The sequence below is a fragment of the Echinococcus granulosus genome (assembly GCF_000524195.1).
Source record: "Echinococcus granulosus chromosome Unknown EG_S00014, whole genome shotgun sequence".
In the NCBI taxonomy this organism is placed as follows: Eukaryota; Metazoa; Platyhelminthes; class Cestoda; order Cyclophyllidea; family Taeniidae; genus Echinococcus; species Echinococcus granulosus.
Window position 1 is genome coordinate 124,128 of NW_020170394.1, and position 19,000 is coordinate 143,127.

Here is a 19,000-nt window from a genome sequence, read left to right on the forward strand (position 1 = left end):
GCACTGGTGAGTCAATGCGGTGATGCGCGCAGGTGCGTCGGTGTGCGAGTACGCGTGCGGTGTTCGCCTGCATGCGTATTTGAAGCTAGCTTGCATAACACTGATTGCAATGACACCTTTGGCAGGACATCTGCGCGCGAATCCTGATCACTATGCGGTTGGAAGCATGCCATAAGAAAACAAATGACCACTCCTTCTCACTGAGGCGAGAAATTAAGTAGGAGTGAGTCGGAATTGATTTGAAGGATCAGAAGCTCTTTGACTTGGGAAACAGGTTAGGAATGCACAGATTTAGGTGAAATGGTTTGGCGAACGACATAGTAGTGATCCATTCAGAGCTTTCTACTCATTTATGCAGTCATAATTTTGATTACTACCAGAGGGGGAGAAAAACAGCCTCTACCCATTGGGTCATCAAATTTTGTCAACCAAATCAAACAATGAAACCTTTCAAACGATCAGTTGATGAATTTCCCATTCCCTTTCGTCTTTAGCATCTCACATTTTTCAGAGTCAATAGAGTTGGTGCATTAAATGCCACATCAACAAATTAAAATGTAAATACCAGAATGGGGAATCCCACATCACAACGGTTTTGCAGCTGCTCAGAAATCTGTGGCACTTAAGAACACGATGTGTTCACTAGGCGACAAATGTGCGAAGGGCAAGTCTAGTTTGCTTAAAAAATTTCGTTTTCGGGATTTTAAAAGCAAACAGTTTTGGTGAAATTACCAGTCGCCTTGGGCGGACCTTTAAGCAAGTATTTTTATACTTGATGAGGTCATTCCGGCACACTACACATTCATTAAGCGACCATATGACCTTTCCTTTGCTATGTTGAATGGGAAACCAAGTTATCCACACAAACATCATATGTAAGCGCCGAGCCACTTCGCTTCAAGTTGAAGGCTCAGTGTTTCAAAGGGTAGGAACCGTGGTGCTCACGAAATTAAGATGTCCACAAATTTAAAACTACGCGTCAAAAGCAGGCAGATGCCAAAGGTGTTCCCTTGAGAATTTGTACAATTTCTTTTAATGAAACGTGTTCAACATTATTAACAATGGTAAATTTGATAGAGCAACGACTTGGTACACTGATGTATATCGGTTGGAACACAAACTCCGAACATCCTAGCTGAGTCACTACTAGCAACAGTTGTCGAGTTTTTCATTTAACGCAAGACCATTGTAGTTAATGCGCTGTGAGATGGTTGTCTTTTTGGCTTCTCAAAGATCCCATGAATTGTTGAGAGAACTTAGTCCTTAGGCAAGAAAATAATGGTCTAGGTGTAGGAAAATCCGTTAATTGAAAACTGAATCAAATTCAATCAAGATCAAATTGACAAAAAGTACATGAAAGGAAGAGGAGTCTGACCCTTGGCAAGTCACATGATTGTCTAGTGTATTCAAGTTTCATGAATTCGGCCAATTCATGAGCGTTATAATGACAGCTTGATGGGGAAATTGCACCTTTGTCCCTCGTATATCTTTCACAATACCTAACACAAGTGAATGACTACCGATTCAAGCAAATTAAGGGCAAGTACGCGTGGTATTAGATCAGACGTATGGCCATTGATTCATCTGTATTTGAGGCGAGGTAGTGACATGGTCATGACACTTACGGAAGATCTGACATTTGATGGAGCTTGCTCCTCTGTGCATGACTGGTGTGCGCATTCGCACGAACCAGCTTGGACATTCACACGACGTCTCGGCTACAATGACCCCGACGGGTGGATTCAGTGTGAAGGTATGGGTACAGTCATGAGCAGCGTAAACAACCGTGGACGGCAGCTGTTATTTTTTCACTCTTTCCTCACACCTCAAACCCAAGCCGCGACAAATAGCATAGGTTATTTCACGAACAATTTCTGTACCCTCCCAGTGAGTAAACACAAGCAGATGCCGGAAAACGTACTGAACTAGGAAGGAGGCCGTCAATTACAATATTTAAAAATGACATTTAAGACAATCGTTAAAATGAACGCAGTCCAGAAAGCCCTCCATTTTTTTGATGGAGTGGAAAAAACACATCATCTATAGATGTGGTAAAAATGGGGAATTTAACAATCTCCCGTTTCATGTAAAAGTTGTTTGTACAAACTAATTTAAATTCAGACACTAATTATCTTTTGCAAACTCTACTCATTGCAAGGGTGAGCGTGGAGGATGCATGTTAAGGGAGCAGTAAGCGAGAAATGCCTTTTCAGCTTTCACTCGAGCATTTACAATAAAACGGCTAGGCCTGGGCGTTATAGGCTTGAGACTAGCGCGAACGCCAAGCCCTACCACTGCTACGCGCGTGGATTTATTCACTTAGGCCGATAGTGAACCACATCAACACCCCCGAGCCCTGCTACGTGCGTGCGTACGTGCCTGCGAGGGCGCGCGCGGCAACACCCATGTGCGTATAGGCGCGGGCGGGGTCAGTTCAGTTGCTGCTGCTTCCAGTAGCCAAGGTAGGCTTGCTTCACTTTCATCTGTAAAGTTGTCGACTTCATAACTATTGGTGGTAGATTCCCACACCAATTACTACAAAATAAATGCCATGAGTTTGATCCGTGGATTCTCTAAGCAATTCCACACATCAGATAAGCAGAATGAGAAACGGATGTGTAGTTAAGATAAACTAGCTTGGAAATCGTGAAGCAAAATACTCACATCTAGAATAAGTTTAACTCATTTATTCTCATTCAGATGGTGAATTGGTTAACTTAAAGTCCTGCACTGAGGTGGCCGAGCCATCAGCCAGACAGACTACCTTACCAATGGTCACGACATTTGCACTTAGGTCTAGGCATGCCGCGAGCACATAAAACTATTTCAATTTTTAATAAAATCACATGCAACATATTTATTACTAAAACTAGGCATACAATGAAACACTGCCATTTTGAATAATAAAATTTGCAAAAGCATTTAAGGACAGTGCAGTTTACTTTAAAAATTAAGAGGTCTGTAGGTCTTAGACATTTGACGGCATTCAGATGCTTAGATTACAGAGGAAGTTTTGGGTTTCTTGGTCAGTCACTCGAAATATAAATGACCGAGTTGATCATGACAGGCCTGCAAGGCGATCCCCCATGATTTTCGTGGCAGTGACTATATTAAATTCAAAAATGCCTACTGATCAGTCAGTTAGTTTCACTAAAATATTGATATCCTGCAGAAAACACAAATTTTACATGTTAGCATATCTGAAAATTGGAGAAAATGAGCTGTGAAATGTGTGATGGACTAGCATGAACCCTGTCCCTAGTATTGCAAACTAGAGGCGTAAGAGTGCAAAGTCACACGTCAAAATGCCAAGAATGAAGTTGCCGTTTGTCTTTTAATAATATTAGTAGAAGCCTTAATGTATTAGCTATCCCACTGCATGTAAAATGAAACACTCGTACATGTGTAAGCATTGAGTTTTGGATCTATCGGAAATTTGGGGAGCAAATCTCAACAAGTTAGTATGGAGAGAAGTGACTTATTATTTTGCATAAATGCTAATTCACACGCGTGGAACAACTTGGGGATAATGGGAACCAGATTATGCCCCTGTCACGGCAGTAAATGACTTGGCTGGTAAACTAAACTGGGCGATACACGCACACGCACGCACACACAAATGTGGTAATGACTCATTACTTCAGAGGGTTGTTTTCTTTGTCAGCCCTATTACACACCTTCATTCATTCACATACAACGCGAGCGCCGCTGAGGCGTTCGGTGGGAGAAATGAAGGCAGACTGGCAATAAAAAAGGCAGACCAAAGCGAGCGGAAAGGGTAGAGGGCAAAGACCCATTGTAACCTAGACGCGAGAATTAATCAAATAAGGAAAGTACTAGAAAAGGTAAGTTGCGCCATCGCGTATACATTTTAAGATTCCAGGAGAAGCTACGAATAAATTTGTGCGCAAAAGTCTTGTGATTATGACATGACATGTATCTTGGACGTACGTTCTTTTCATCAAACTGATAGAAATTGCTTTTAACGATGCCTTGACAGTTCGACAGCAAAATACAATGACAAAATTATTTTTCATAAACTTGTATCCGGAATGGTAAAGCTCTTACTCTGTTTGCATTTCGTGTTAAAGCCCTTAGTTCACAGAAATAAGGCAAACTCTAATGACCAACCTAGTATGTCACCTAAAGATGGTTAAACATTTCAAGCGACTGTAGCATGTTCAATGCTAGTACAACCCATATCGGGACCATATGAGATATATGAATTCCACACTTTTATTCATGAACTAGGATCAAAAACACCAGATCGCAACAGCTCGGCACGTGCGTGCTGACACATCCATGATGGGTGGGTGCATCGGATTGTGACACTTGTCTTACTTTTCGTGTGATATCAAGCAGATACTCGCGAAAGCATAGAGGCAAGTAATCAAATGCATAAATGGTGGAATGCTGAAAAGGTTTTCGATTTGAAGAATCCTGATTTGATCTATCAAAGTGTTCTATGGATGTATTTGCATCACTGCAAGGGATATGAATACGTAGATGGTAAATAAATAACTAGGTAAATAAATAAATCAGCTGCAGTTGTTCCAATTTAATGCTTTTGTGCATTTAATGTACTCCCAGCGTGAAGGCTGGACAAAAAAAGTATGAAGCTCAGTGAACACGGACCACAGGACAAACGAAGTGCAAAAAGGGCTGGTGAGTCTTTTGCCTATCTGCTGGTCCAGGTCCCTACAAGCGCCTGTGCGTTCGTGCATGTGCGTGTCGGTGCGGACGTATGCGGACACGGAAATGTTATTTTTCACTGCGCGAGATCGCCTCCTGCTTCCTTTCGACTTACCAGAAGGGGAAAAAATTGAGGGGGACAAGAGAGGCAGAGGTGTGGAAAAAACAACTTTCTCCAACAAACAAATGCCATTAACTTTTCCAACTGATACAAGAAACTAGGCGACTTATTGCCACAAGTATTATCTTTTTGAAATATCACAATTTTTACCATTATCGTGACAATTTTACTTCAAGAAGACATATGCATGAAGTCGATTAAACAAAAATATAACAGGTAACTGGATTGTTTTTAGATTAATATTTCTCAAGGTACGGTCCAAAAATTTTTGTTTTAGGTAGAAGTACCAGGGCCAATTTTCTTCATGAATAATAGGGGTTATAACACCTCACAACTCTTACTTGTGATTTCAGCAACCCTCAGGCGATAGATTGGAACCTCTATAGAAGGACGCTCTTGTAATCTTTCTGCATTGCTTTTACCATTCACCTTTTTCATTTCATCGGTGTTCGAGATTTTGGAGCTCTTCTCAGTGGTACTTGAAAGTGTGATAAATGACTGATATAAAGCAGGCCAAATTTTTTGTGCTTTTTGAGTTGTCTGTTGTGCCTTTAACTGTGTCATGAGTGTTAGCACACGATTTGCCTTTCGACCCAAGTAAGTGTCACTCGGTGCGCTGCCACCTCATTCACCGGCCCCATCACCCCTAATAGATATGCCTATAAGACATCACGCCCATTGTGGCCATGACGGGCCACCATTTAATGTCATAGCTCTCAAGTGTTTCTCCCTTAAACACTTAGGTTACTTTCGGTACACTTAACACCAATTTCTTATCCGCCCAACTGCTGGGATTACGGCCTGAAGGCATACGCCGTTGATTTTGCAATCCACAAAACACTTCATGACGGCACATATTCTAAAGGAGATGAGACAAATTAAATCGCTTGCATAGTGCTGTTGTACTGCTATGGACTGAAGGATTTAAATAACATTTCTTGTGCATCTTTAAGCACTTGAAATTAAAAAGTGGTTTGCCAAAAGCAATTTTCTGAAAATAGATGAACTACAAATCCGGTTTTAAGAATGAAGCTGCCACTAGAAGACTGTTTGCTAGGATTTAAAAAAATCCATGATCATAAAGTAAATCCAGCGTACTTTATAGAATGCGATATTTTTGTTTAATGATAGCAACAAATTACGTTTTAATTCACTTCAATACGTTGTGATTTATTTTTATACAACACTAACCAATCACGGATTTTAAAACCTAAGAACGCCTCAATTATGATGCATGGGTGCCTTAAGCTTCCGCTTACGCCAACAGAGCATTATTCCCCTACGAATCCGGTAGATAAACCAGCACTTGCAAATATCATGTATTTTCCTCCACTACTGAATCGTCGGTTTCGGAGAAGAAACATGCAAATGACATCAGACAAAAAACATCTTGGTGTGACATTGATCGAGGATCAATGGCAGCCGGTGGGTTCACCCACGCACACACGAGGTGCCACGCAGGCATGCGTGCTTCACACAGACACGGTGAAATGAAGACTGAGCTCTGTTGACATCGGGACGCGATTGTCAGCGGCGCGCGGCAAGGCCTTTAGATACTATGAGTGACTGTGTCATTGATAGACACCTTAAGCAGAGCCTAGCCCTTGCTCTGACAAATTCAGCCCGAATCAAAAGTTAATAATGACTTCAGGAAGGGCATTTACTCTATTTGAACGTGAAAAGTATTCAAATGACAGGGATGGTGTATGATTAACCAATAGGAATTTCGCAAACAGATGTGGCGTTTTAGTTATAACATCGCATCAGTGACCATTCCTTTTTAAATTTGAACAAACCTGAGGTGAGAAATTTGTGCTTCCTTCTATCAAGTCATTAACAATATTTGGAAGGGTGATGAATACCAATGACTGAATGTACGATAAAGCAAAATAAGGTATAATCAGCAATTACATATGCTAGCGAAGACTAAGTATCAAAGTAAAGAGGTTTATCGGTCAAAGAAAAGCGAAGTAACGTTCAACTAAGACATCGGCGATCCAAGGGTTCACGTTGCCACAATTTTACACCGCCCTAAAAATCATTATTACAATTACGCGACAAAACGGTTAATCTTAGAATTAAATAACACTATTTTGGAGAATTTATTCACATTGGCCACGTTTACGGGATTTGTCTGGAAATAATAAACCATGGTCAATTATAAGATAATGGCTCATCAAATAGACATGAGTTTCTGGCATCAATATTCCGCATCCCCTAGGTGCATCTTTTACCTGCTTTCATTAAAACCCGAGCAACTAGGTCGCCAATGCTGCAGTCATTGAAGAAGTAAGGACACTGAACCCTCAAAATTATGACAGGTCTAACCTTTCTTTCGCCAGCAGTATTTGTTTCTGGCAAAACTACCCTTATCCCTTGCTTTAATGAGTGTCTTGATGATCAAGGCACACATAATAGCTTATGGTGACTACCCACTGAACTCGGCAATTTAAATAATGTGTTCTATCTCATGTAATGATTTATTTATGCACAAATAAGCAAGTCAACTACACTTCGTTTTCAATAGGGTGATAACGGAATTGAAGCTTTACCTAGCACTTTATTCGAATGGTATTCGGGGGAACGTGACAGATTTTTGTTAGACAAGCTACTTTTGCATTCAATGAAAAATGTGTCAAACAGCATCTGCGTTAAAAATTATTGAGTAAGCTAGCGGGGAAAATCATTTATCATAAAGTGGAATGGAACTTGGCCGACTTGTTTAAGTTACGCTTTGAAGCGCTCTGTAACTCGTTGCCCTGATCTCGGGTCATTTTCGAGTTAACCATTATCGGTTACTCCCCTCGGAAAGGGAGAGATTAGAAGGATAGACTTGGTTGTGAGTGTAAAATGTGAGCAAACTGGAATTAGTCTACTACGTACCTTACTTAAGAGGGGGAAAACGAAAAGGTTTCACGTATCAGGCAGTCAGTGAATAGGGTCTAGAAGTAGACAAGTAAGCCAAAATTTAGCAGCACAGCGTCTTCCTTCTTCGGCAATCGAATCCATCGTACTGCTGGTGCTAGTAAGAGGGCAAGACTCTGTGAGTTCCCTCGATTTTTGAGACCTTAAACAAAATCTAGTGTTTTTGTCATGTGTTGGCCTATTGTACACCTATTAATGGCACAACCTATTCGCATCAGTAGCGAATATGAAGGTTGAGTGGGTCTGAGTCGATATATGAATACTTGCTGTCTGTAACTAGTTGCGAAAACAAAACAGTTAGTGGAAAGTTTATTGCTTCGTTAGCCGCATGTGAATATTGCCAGATTTGGGAATGAAAATAATTTAAGAGCTTAAGTGGCACACATTATTTTTCGCTTTAGGAAAGTGCATCCCATCATCAGTGTTTTTGAATGGGTGAAAAGCAATCTCCAGTAGTCAAAGCTCATGTTTAGCGCAGGGATTCTGTGTCGCATTGTTTCAAGGCCTTGGTAGGTAATCTTTTGTGGAGAGGACACACTTAGCACCGATTGCATTTTGGCCAAATACCATTGAAAAGTCAAGCGCCTTTGGTTAACACGAAGTTGCCACGTTAGTTACCTTGGTGCTAAAGAATCCTTGAATAAGTTAGTTAGGAATTTCAGACTATACGCAAGAAGAGGCAGATGAAACATTGTGCCTCACGCTCAAAATAATTAAAAAAGGTTACCACAGTTAGAACACAGCACTGGACTTTAGACAACTGTCCCGCCATACATTTAAGCAAATTTATAAAATTATAATAATAATAGCATTATATGTGAATAGAACTCACGATAAGTAAATAAGAAAATAGAAACAGCTTAGGTAACAATTAAACGAGGGTAAGCAAGGCAGAGTTTAGGGGAAGCTATTCTGGAATGACGAAGATAAAACCTATGCTTTCGGCAGTTTATTATTTTAAAAAATAGTTATTCGGATGAGCTATGTGGTAAAGAAAGCACACGAAACCATAGCCCACATTATGAGCAAAAATAGAACGCATATCGATGTTTAAACAAAAAAAAAATACCAACTAGGGGTTGATGCAAGAAGACATGATGCGATGTGCCTTCCAGCAGTGTGAGAATGACCGAATTGAAAAATTCCCGATTAATCTGCCTTGGCATTAGCCAAAAAATATTTGAATGCTCAAAATGCTGAAACTGGTGAAGTATACTCTAGATGCGAGGTCAGTTTTATGCCTGGTTAGGTGGGTGAAAGGGAAAGAGAGCGTAAGTCGACTTGCCTTCAGGCGGCCTGGTTGGGGCACAATTGAACGCGGCCGCGTCAGGCTGAGTTAACGCTGATTCGGGGCGCAAATATCGATCGGTCCAGCTGGCGGCCTCGTATTGGCTAGCGAGGTCAACACAAATCGCCTTTTTGAAATTTTCGCTGCTTGCCTATGCGGAGCAGCTTCGGTACTCCGCCTTACCCATCGCAACCACTGTAAGTACACACCAATTGTTGGTGCATTATGTTAAACAGTGAGTTACTAATAGAAGGCATGGTGAAGGCATAGGCTCTGTCGCCCGCCCACTCAAGCCTGCAGTCCTTATTTTTGTAAAGACGTATTTTTTATGGTTCATCATTTTCTATGCTTTCAAACGAATCCGTATTAACAAGCTAATGTTTTAAGAAGTATTAATGTAAACTTTCCCACTAATCCAATTAAAAATTCATTCCATATTCCCTTGATATGCGTATGATCTAAAAACTGAATTTCGCGTGGTTACCTGAAAATATTTTCCTAACAGATGTGAGAAAATACTCCTACCCCCATTTCTAATTGGCTGATCGACGACATATCCATCCTGAGGAATTGTCGTTTTTTAGTCTGTTCTCTGTATATCCCTTGTGCTCACGTACTTGTATCCTACTCAGAATGCCACATAAGTAAGCACATCGGTGGTGTGCATGTTCGGTCCTAAAAACGTGAAGCCCCAATCTCACATTTGTACATGCGACATGTGCCTTTTTAGCCATAGAGATGAGACAAACTAATACAGTTTGGTATAAATCCAGTTAAAACAAACAATTACATTGATGAATGAGCCATGTAAGTCGAGAATGTGTAAGGGGTCTTCATCAGGAACACTGCAGTCCGGAAAATCCGAATAGACTTCCGATTTTCTTAACAGATACTAAAATCAAATAAACAATGATAACCCTAAGCCGGAATCTTCATGAAGTCTAATAGCATGAAAGTGTAGCGAATGAGTCTTTCGCAAGCGAATCGCGTGTAGCACAGAAGACAGTCGGGCACAACGGACAAGTCACAGCATCATAATGATGACCATTAGGCAGAAATTTGAATGGAACTACAGGGTTTCAAATATCTGTCGCGGAAATGGTCACGACTTTCTAGATTTTAGTTATGTCAACATTTTACTTCTAAGTATTATGTATATAACTTTAAGCATGAATATAATGAGCATTCTGATGGGAAGAATATTTGTTTGAATGGCGGAGCCCAGAATCTGAAACAGCTAAGCCTCAAGGCTTAGCGGACAGCGACATCTGAGCAAACTTATTTGGTTTCCTGTTTCATCTGTCTCCGTTTACGTGTGGTGGAGCAGTACACTGCAGCACGCAAAGCCATGTTGAAACCTGCTTGCCGCATTCTCTAACCTACTACAGCGTACTTTTAAGACCAGTTATGACTACAATAAAAACTCAAAGCTTCTTCTGATTCCTATCAAACCATCGTTTGGAATTGGCAGATGCCTTTGCACACGTGAATACACAGGAGAGATTGAGGCCCTCCCAAATAAACACGTACTCAACATCCCATTACCGTCTAAACATAGAGGCATCCTGTTCAAAGTGGTACTTAAAAGGTGAAAAGGCACTTTTAATTTTTGCGTTTATTCGTTCACCAGGGGAAAGTTTAGCAGGAAAGTCCTCCACTTAGCTTCAAGCGCACATTCGAGTTAGTACTGAGATGGAGGAAAGGTAATTGGGAATCCTCAAACCAAGTAGAGGAAATGACTACCTTTGTCTAAGTAGGTTTTGCTTGACCCAAAACAATCCCCTCCCATGGTAATATACTTTAAAAATAAATGCTTCCTCTTTGGCAACTGCTTTCAGCTTGTTCAGAGGAAATCATTTTGCCAATGTGGCGGTTTTCATCTGTTAACTCGGAAAATCATGGGTCAGTCACACAGCATTGGGAACTTCACTGACTACCTTACCACCACTCGAATCGGCTTATATGAGTTTTTCAACAAGATGCTCAAATAACATTCGTAGAGAATATTCCGGTCAGTTAAAGGAACTTTGTGATGCAAAAAGGTACAGTAAGGAAGGGGAGCAGGCAAATTTCCCGTCTTGTGTCACCTTTTCGAGGCAGCCCACTTGACGTCTGATTTGTACAAATATTAGGAATGTGTAAGGCTGTGCTTATTAGCTCTAAGAGATCGCTCCGACAACTTGCATTAATGGTCAGCTAGATGGGCTATTTTCCGCTAAACATAACAATAAGCGACACGATACATCTTACCCACGCCGGATTGTACTTGAACATGCTGGATTGCGTCGCACTACATTAAAATTCCCTGAATTGAGGCGAATGCCACCTCATGAAGTCTAGCTACTATTGTCTCTGCCTGAAAACTTTCCATTATTTTGTCAATAAGGAATCAGCCAAAGCTGGGTAATCAGAATTGGAATCCTGATATTGTCGTTTCCGAAATATGTAATTTGGGTTTATCCATAAGCAGAAACACTATAAGATTAGTTATGAATGACTACAGAAACATAATGGGATTTTTATCAATTTGTCGTCTTTTACATAATTAAAAAATGTACCATCTTTGTGGAAATGTAGAGAATCATCTATTCAGTCGGCTGAAAAGCATGCCTAAATTTGTGCGAGGCTTTTGCCTACTTTGTCTATTCACCCTCTCAAAGGGACCAGGGAGCCAGTGGCACAAGTGCCTCCACCAGAACGCCACTAAACACCTGAATGAACCATCAAATCCCACAGGCTAGATTGGATTGACAACGCGTCAAATTAATTCAAACGCTGTAACAGCATTTCTAACAGCACTGTCCAGTCTGACTTTAGTCGGAAGCATCACATCAATAGGAAATTCAAATAAATAATCTCCTGACTTGGGCTGACGTAAGTTGTTTATCAAATCGCGGAGCGTTTCCTAAAAGAAATTCATTTTTTTCTTTTAAATGAGTTTTCCCGCTAAAGTATATTTGAGTTCCACACTTTTGTAACCTGATGGAAAGCGAGGAGGAAGGTTCATGTTTGTTGATTAATGTGCTTGACTGTAAATATGTGGAAATTTCGATTTAAGTCTACGACAAGACAAACTTGACAAAACCGACTTCCGCTAGATGAGAATAAAATCCTTTCGGACACCAGAATGTGCTGTAATATGTTCTTTTAAAGCCTGATTCGCAATTGTGTATCGAATGGTTTTGTTCATCGCCGTTGACTCTTGTCTGGGGGCAATAAAAGCAGTAGTATTAGGTGAGGGATGAGAATTCAATGATTGAGTATGGAAATGTGTAGAACGCCTTCGAGAGGCACCTAGGACTTTTATCAAGCAACACCGCTTACACTTTTGTAAAAAGCTTATTTTGCTTCAAACGAGATTGTGGTATAAACAGGGCCCAAGTTAGCATTTGAGGTTTAGTTGACACCTTCGGTAGCCATTAATGATGAAATTGAGAGAGTGTTTCGGTGTCACATGATCTTGAGCTGTGAAGCGCCGATTGAAGAGCGCTTTTAACCGCGCATTCACCATCAATTGGCATCTTGATGGGCCTCAGCAGACCAAAGTGACTTTACACGAGAGGCTATTTAGGAGTTCACAAATGCATACAATCTAGCAAAAGTGTGATAGAAAAGATCCTTTCAGTTTGTACAACTTTATTCAATTATCAATCAAAGACATTCAAAAAATAAGTAAGCAACCATCCTCGGGCACGTGGATGGGTGTCGGATGCGTGTTCTGCAGTCTGGACAGCAAGACGCCGAGAACATTGATTCCTCTAACTTCGCATTTGTATGTATTTTTAAATAAGTTTTTTTCCAAGAAGGTATCAAAGGCAACTTTTACAACATTTCTCGAGGCAAGCAAAAAAACCCAGTAAATTTAGTCTTGCAAGATTTAGTCCAAAGAATGGGTATAACAAAAAAATACCTAATTTTTGATTGAACCTGCAAGCTCTAAACTATCCGCCCTTTATGCACGTGATAGATAACTGAACAAAAGTAATTACGAGGAAATTCGATGCAGAGGCCATTGTTGCATTGTGCCCACGTATTCCTTCATGAAGCTGGGCAATACCCATCACAGTTCCTTAACGAGCCACTTAGGCATAGTAACAATAGGGAGGGAATGGGCCTCAAGTAGATTACCTCTTGGTCCATCTTCAGCACTCCACCCAGTACGCGTTTGAACTTGGTGTTGCTGGTTGGCACACCCACATGACACCTGACAGTTTAAAAGTGGGCGCGTCTGAAAGGAGCGTCGCGATGACGCCCTTCAACGCAAAATGAGGTGATGTTTGGGGTCAGCTTCGCCTAATTTCATCTCCTACGCTTGTTTTGGAACGGAGTCGTTAATCGCCGTCCAAAGTCGCCCACATACAACCAACAGTTAGATTTCCTTAGCCTAAAGTGATGTAAGGATTCCAATTTCTACTGCACATAATCAAAGCGACTTGTTGAAAATGGGCATAATTTCAATGGCCAAAACAAGTATGTGAAGTTGCCAAAAGTGGAGTTTGCTTTCTTCAATTAAGAAAATCTGTAATGGTGAAAAATCACCCATTTAGTATTCTTTCAAGAATATTAAGTTCCTGTGTTTAAATTGCAAAAACGGAACAAAAAGCAAGAGACCTTTTGAGTATATTAGCTTAGTAAAGTACATTTGGTCAAAAGGATATGCCCAATGATTTACAGACACGGAAAGTGTTTGTGGTGGTGAAAGGAAAGGTCTTTTACAAAGTGCTCCACCGTCTAAGCATCGTGTCACAGGTAATGGTACAAAATCAAGGCGCCAATTTCACAACGCATATCCTGAACTTGAGGTCTATCGGGGAGTAAGGTCAGGTATACGGGCAGGACCTGATGACTGTATAACACTACATGGAGAGCTGATTCATTCATTAAAACAATTGTGGTGGGCAGCCTTGGGGAGGCGCCAAGACATTTGAAAATACCCACGCACCACCAATGTAACGTTAGCTGGCTGACGGGTGGTCTGTGTTGGTGGATGCGGCTCTAGACGGTCAAATAGATCTTCTGCTAGGAAATCCCACTGAGGCATACCTGAGCACCTGCAGTAATAAAAAAAACGCTCTGGAAAAATGAATTTTACAGCTTTGACAGAGCATTATCCAGTAGCATTTTGCTTTTGCTTGTGCCACAAAAGGCAGGCAAAAATAAGGCATGTTGGAAATCTCTTCAAAAGTTGTGGGGTAAATCACTATGTTTCTCCAAAAGCTTTTATGGGTGCTGGGCAATTTCATGGATGGGTAAGATTATTCGGTACACTGACAAGCACGTGGCCAGATCTGGGGCCCGAGCGCTGCCTTTGGCCTTAATGTGTTGCCCAAACTTTGTTCACTTGAGAAAGTGTGGGACTCACAGAGGAAAGGGGATGCGTAGGGAGGTATGGCTCTGAGAGGTGATGGCAGCTGCGCTTCGGCACGAGTGACGGTGAGCTATGGAAGGGAGAGAGACACCATCCCATCGAACTTGTGCACAGCGCAGGGAGGTAAAGCGGGGCAGGTGAAGTGATACTTATCTGATTCTTGCGCAAAGCAAATTAATACGCACGACATCCTTCGAGGAGGCGTGTACACTACCGCACTAATTACTTGCGCATAAGCGTGTGCCATAAACTGACGTGTCAGCCAGGTGAGGAGAGGACCGTGGTGACGATTGCTGCGCAGACCTTTGTCTCGCTCGCCCCTGCCTCCCCCTCTTGGAAGTTTGATTGGTATGATTACGCTGGATGTTCGTCCTAGTGGCCAGCCAATGGCGCGCGGTAAAGGAGCAAGACCTGAAGCGTACGTAGTCACTGCATGAATTCAGCGAATGAGTGAATAATTTCCACTACTGTCAATTAACTACGTATCTACTTAAGTAAGAGGTGGTTGCTCTAGCTGATGCCCTCCGCCTCAATGTGGATGAAGTTTCAAGGTTGAAGACAATTTCAATGAATGCCTTATCAACGATGCCTACCGCACTCGTACTGTGCACCCTTTAACAATTATATGCCAGCTGGCACGCCTTTGTTTAAATCAAAACCAAATTTCGTGCTTGGCGTGGTTAAGTGCTATTTTGAGCATGGGTTATATAAATCATGCGTGTACTTGATAGGGCATCGAGACCGGTTTCCTTTGTATTCAGAAGACTTGCAAGTACTGAGCTTATTTATTTCGCTGATGACATTTAACTGCAACTTTTGCAGATATGCTTGAAGCACCCCTTTTTGCCATTAAAATGTGCCTTCTCTTCATTTGTCAGTCCTCACCCTTCCCCTGCCATTGTATGGCGCGGTGTTATCAGTCATGCTGAGGGGCACTGAAACCTGTTGGTGAATTGACAAATTCTGAAGAGCAGCGGAGCCGAAATGATGTAGCCTCCAGGTCAAGAAACCCTTCTACAAGTGACTAGGAACCATTGCTAGTAAATTTCAACCCGAAATGCATATCGCTTGTCAAAGACAGTCGAATGCCCAGTTTTAGTATATGTTTCCAAAAATAAATTCAGGGTTTATGAATGCTGGGCTGCTGAAAAACGCCAAGGGTCCAAATCAAAGTAATCAAGTTTTATCTCTTTTAATCAAAATTCCTTAGACTTCTACACGGGTTTTGGTCTTACAGGTATGAAAAGTAAAACAATCAACTAGATGTGCTCATTGTTCGCAACTTGGTTCACCTTTGCTATTTAATGACACTTGTAAAATTCAAAGAAAAAACCATTGCGGCGGCTGCCTTTGCCTGTGTGCCTGCAAGTGGGCGTTCTCGTGCGAGCTGTCCGCACTGTCAGACGGTACTCTCGCTACTTCAGAGCATGGGAAGTTGTATTCCATGTACCCGACTCACAAATGACATTGAGCACGGCAGTAGTGGTGCTCTTAAGCAGCCGCAAAACCAGTTTAGAATTCGCATTTTAAATGAATACGTAAAAACCCAACTTTTTCATCCCTTTATGAACAGATAAGCTGTTGGAAATATCAACAAGATTAAAAAATGGGTAATTTGGACTAGGTATGCATTAACTAGATGAACTAAAAAATCTTTACATTTTGAGGAAATGTACTCCGACGAACTAAACTACATGACACATTCTTCATAATAAAGCGCTTTCTAAGATGGTGCAGACAAGGTAGATATTAAGTAGAATTTACACCTGAATTAGGGCATTTTCTGCCTTCAAAATGGCTCGCAGAAGATTATGATTACGTATCTCTATTTAATGGAGGAAATGTCTCAATACTTACTTATACAAAGGCAGTAGCCTTATTTTGTCGTAAGCTAAAGCAGGTCTAATCGTAGCACTTCCACCCAAGCATATTGGCCAACGGGAGTCAGCTTTCGTAATAAAACACAACTACGATCTAGGGTAGGAATATGCTAAACAAGTTGGAAACGAGTGGTTATAATCACTAACTGATATTTTTTAATAAGCACAACTCTGAACATGACATTTTTACATGCTTCACCAGTAGGTCTACTGACTAAATACATAAAACCTCGTTATAGAAAGCACCAATTCTTTGTTGATATCATGAACTGATGAATTTAGCAGACCGCGAGTGTGCACAGACCTCCTTAATAAACCCTAAATTGATTGATATCACGTACACAATATTTGTTTATTTGTATCAGTATCATATCCTCAGGGTTATTCGCTTCTTCAAACAAATAGATGTTTAATATCATCAGCAGAAGTTAAAACGGCGGGGTGATCGGCGTCATTGCGTCTTAGTCGTGGGAATTGGGATAACCTAAAGACACCCTGCAAAGTGCAAATACGCAAATGTTAATAACTTGCCAAATTTATCAAAAGATTCTTAAATTTAAATAAAGTCACACCACTTCATTGTACATCGTTTAGGGGTCTTGGAAGTAGTCTAGTTTATACGAGGCTTCAGCCGAGTAGATTTGGTAGTTTCCGCGTCTGAGATCGAATACATTGGAGAGTTGTCTGCTTACGTTTAAATCGCTTAGCTAAGGCATCACGTGTGTTCCATTTTATTTGGCGGTCCAGCGCGGCAGTGCTTATGATAATTCAGTATAGAGTAAACGTCTTTCAGTCAAGCTAATTTCAGCATGGTTTGGGGAGTTTTTTTCTGCAAAGCCAATATTCAGTGTGCCTTTTGAGACCAGACAAACATTAATTTATCAGAGCAGCTTAGTCGGTGAGTGCAGGTGAAGTGCAGTTGTGCGGCTTGGGCATTTGCCTCGGTCATACACTCCACTCGCCCTGGTCGCAAGCAAAATGCAGTGGGTAACATCTCAGCGTCTTGTGGGAACAAAAAGATTTCGACACCAAAACTATCGAGCTCATGGTGTTGATTGAGGCTTAGCCATCACTATTTGCTACATTTTGCGTCTGCGCTAATTGCAAACCCTAAGAAGTGATAGAGTGCATTGTTTATTGATACTTTTGAAAGTTGTGTGTTTATTTAATGACTCTGTTCTGCTGTTCACCATGCAGGGTACAAGATAAGTTCATATACCAAGCTGTGAAAGCCTTACGCTTTGCGTCGTTTTGTACTTCATGCCTTATTTAAAACAACTGGAAGTTGTGTAACAATTATTTTCGCTGGCCATGAAGCAGGTGAAATACAATTCGGGCACTTATCTACACAAACAGGCAAACTGCTATACAATGGGATGAAGAATTTAAGATTGTGATGGAAACCTCGTGCTTTCAAGAGGTGATGGGTTGCTTCTATACAGTACTATTATCGTAATACAATCGTTGAAGATCATTCTCTTAGTGATTTACTAATTGTGCAAGGACAATCTGCATGCTTGTGATTGCAGGTCGTAACCTTTTCCCAACACCCACGAAAACTCCGCAAGGCTTGGGCACATTTTACTAACGATAGGGATGTGGGAAAGGGGCACTTGTATATGCATATGTCAAAGCTGTTTTCAGCAACAACTCACTAATACATGTTAAAATTTGGGATATTTGGTAGTAGCTTAATATCAGGAACAGTCGGTACAGTATAATTGTCCCTCAACTCTGGAACGAGGTTCACAAATTTTGTAAATCTGTGCTCTTATCCTTATAATGCCTCCTGAGTAAAACCTTCTTATTAAACAATTAGGAGGTAGGCAAAGTGCTAAAATACAACCTCCAAAGAAAAGTCTTCAGTAATTAAGTAAATAAAGTGCACATTAATTCAAAAACTTTAACAACAACTGATTTAAAAAAGCTGGTGCTATTTGTGCCGGTGAATTTAACATTGCGTTGGGTGTCAGCGACTTTATTTCGCTTGCAGAGGGGATTTAGGTGACTCCATTCCGGTGTAGACTATTGGATGCCAAAAACAACTTGCAATTTTCAGACTCCTCCCAGCGAGCGTGCATCTTTGCTATCACGATCATGTTATAGCGCTGATTTGGCTTTAAAAACCCATGAATTTACTGGAAAGTGCATTGACTTACTAGAAGCCATTCAGAGTTCGTAGCCGGTGTTTAAATCGAGGTTTTTGCATTGCACGCAAGCTGCTTTCTTTCGGCTCCCTCTGTATCCATTTAAGCTAGATTTTAATGTAAGGGGCATATTACGCAAAAGTGGATGAAAAGGATGAAACTAAGTGATTAAAACCATATTAAACAATGCATAGGTATACTAATTTAGGGTTTGAGTATAAGCCATTCAATCACTCAGCACATGGACAGATGACAGGGGTATCCTCAGGCACCGTTGCGCATTAGCATGCTGAATTGACTGGTGATTCGCCGTCACCGCCTCCACCACCACTGCAGTGGTGACAGGGCGAGCACTGGGTTAGGAGGCGTTTGTGTTCGAGGGCCGTTGCGGTCAGAGAAGTAACACACATACACACGTGAAGAGGTGACTAGGCTGGTTGGTTGACAAAAGGTCGAACGGAAAATAAAATGCATTACTTGCTCGTCCACGAGACCGAATACCTACGTGTCATCAGAGGCGTGAAGGGGTCGTCGTCGGGGCACCTTGGTATCACCGATATGTCGCACCCGAATTAACAT

General features: G+C 41.2%; 2 protein-coding genes across 2 annotated transcripts; both read right to left on the bottom strand. All coding sequences in view use genetic code 11, as the record gives it.

The window, feature by feature from the left end:
• Positions 1 to 979: 979 nt before the first annotated feature.
• EGR_02887 (hypothetical protein) lies at positions 980 to 5,377 on the bottom strand (the record flags this gene model as incomplete). The annotated part of the gene is made up of 6 exons (XM_024492136.1): positions 980 to 1,094; positions 2,770 to 2,888; positions 4,342 to 4,521; positions 4,808 to 4,982; positions 5,017 to 5,113; positions 5,155 to 5,377. 6 exons carry the CDS (start codon positions 5,375 to 5,377, stop codon positions 980 to 982), a joined length of 909 nt encoding a protein of 302 aa, XP_024353331.1.
• A 3,596-nt stretch (positions 5,378 to 8,973) lies between these two features.
• EGR_02888 (hypothetical protein) lies at positions 8,974 to 19,000 on the bottom strand (the record flags this gene model as incomplete). The annotated part of the gene is made up of 6 exons (XM_024492137.1): positions 8,974 to 9,177; positions 13,969 to 14,077; positions 14,389 to 14,464; positions 14,650 to 14,805; positions 18,656 to 18,774; positions 18,927 to 19,000. The coding sequence occupies 6 exons, from the start codon at positions 18,998 to 19,000 to the stop codon at positions 8,974 to 8,976; spliced, it is 738 nt and encodes a 245-aa protein (XP_024353332.1).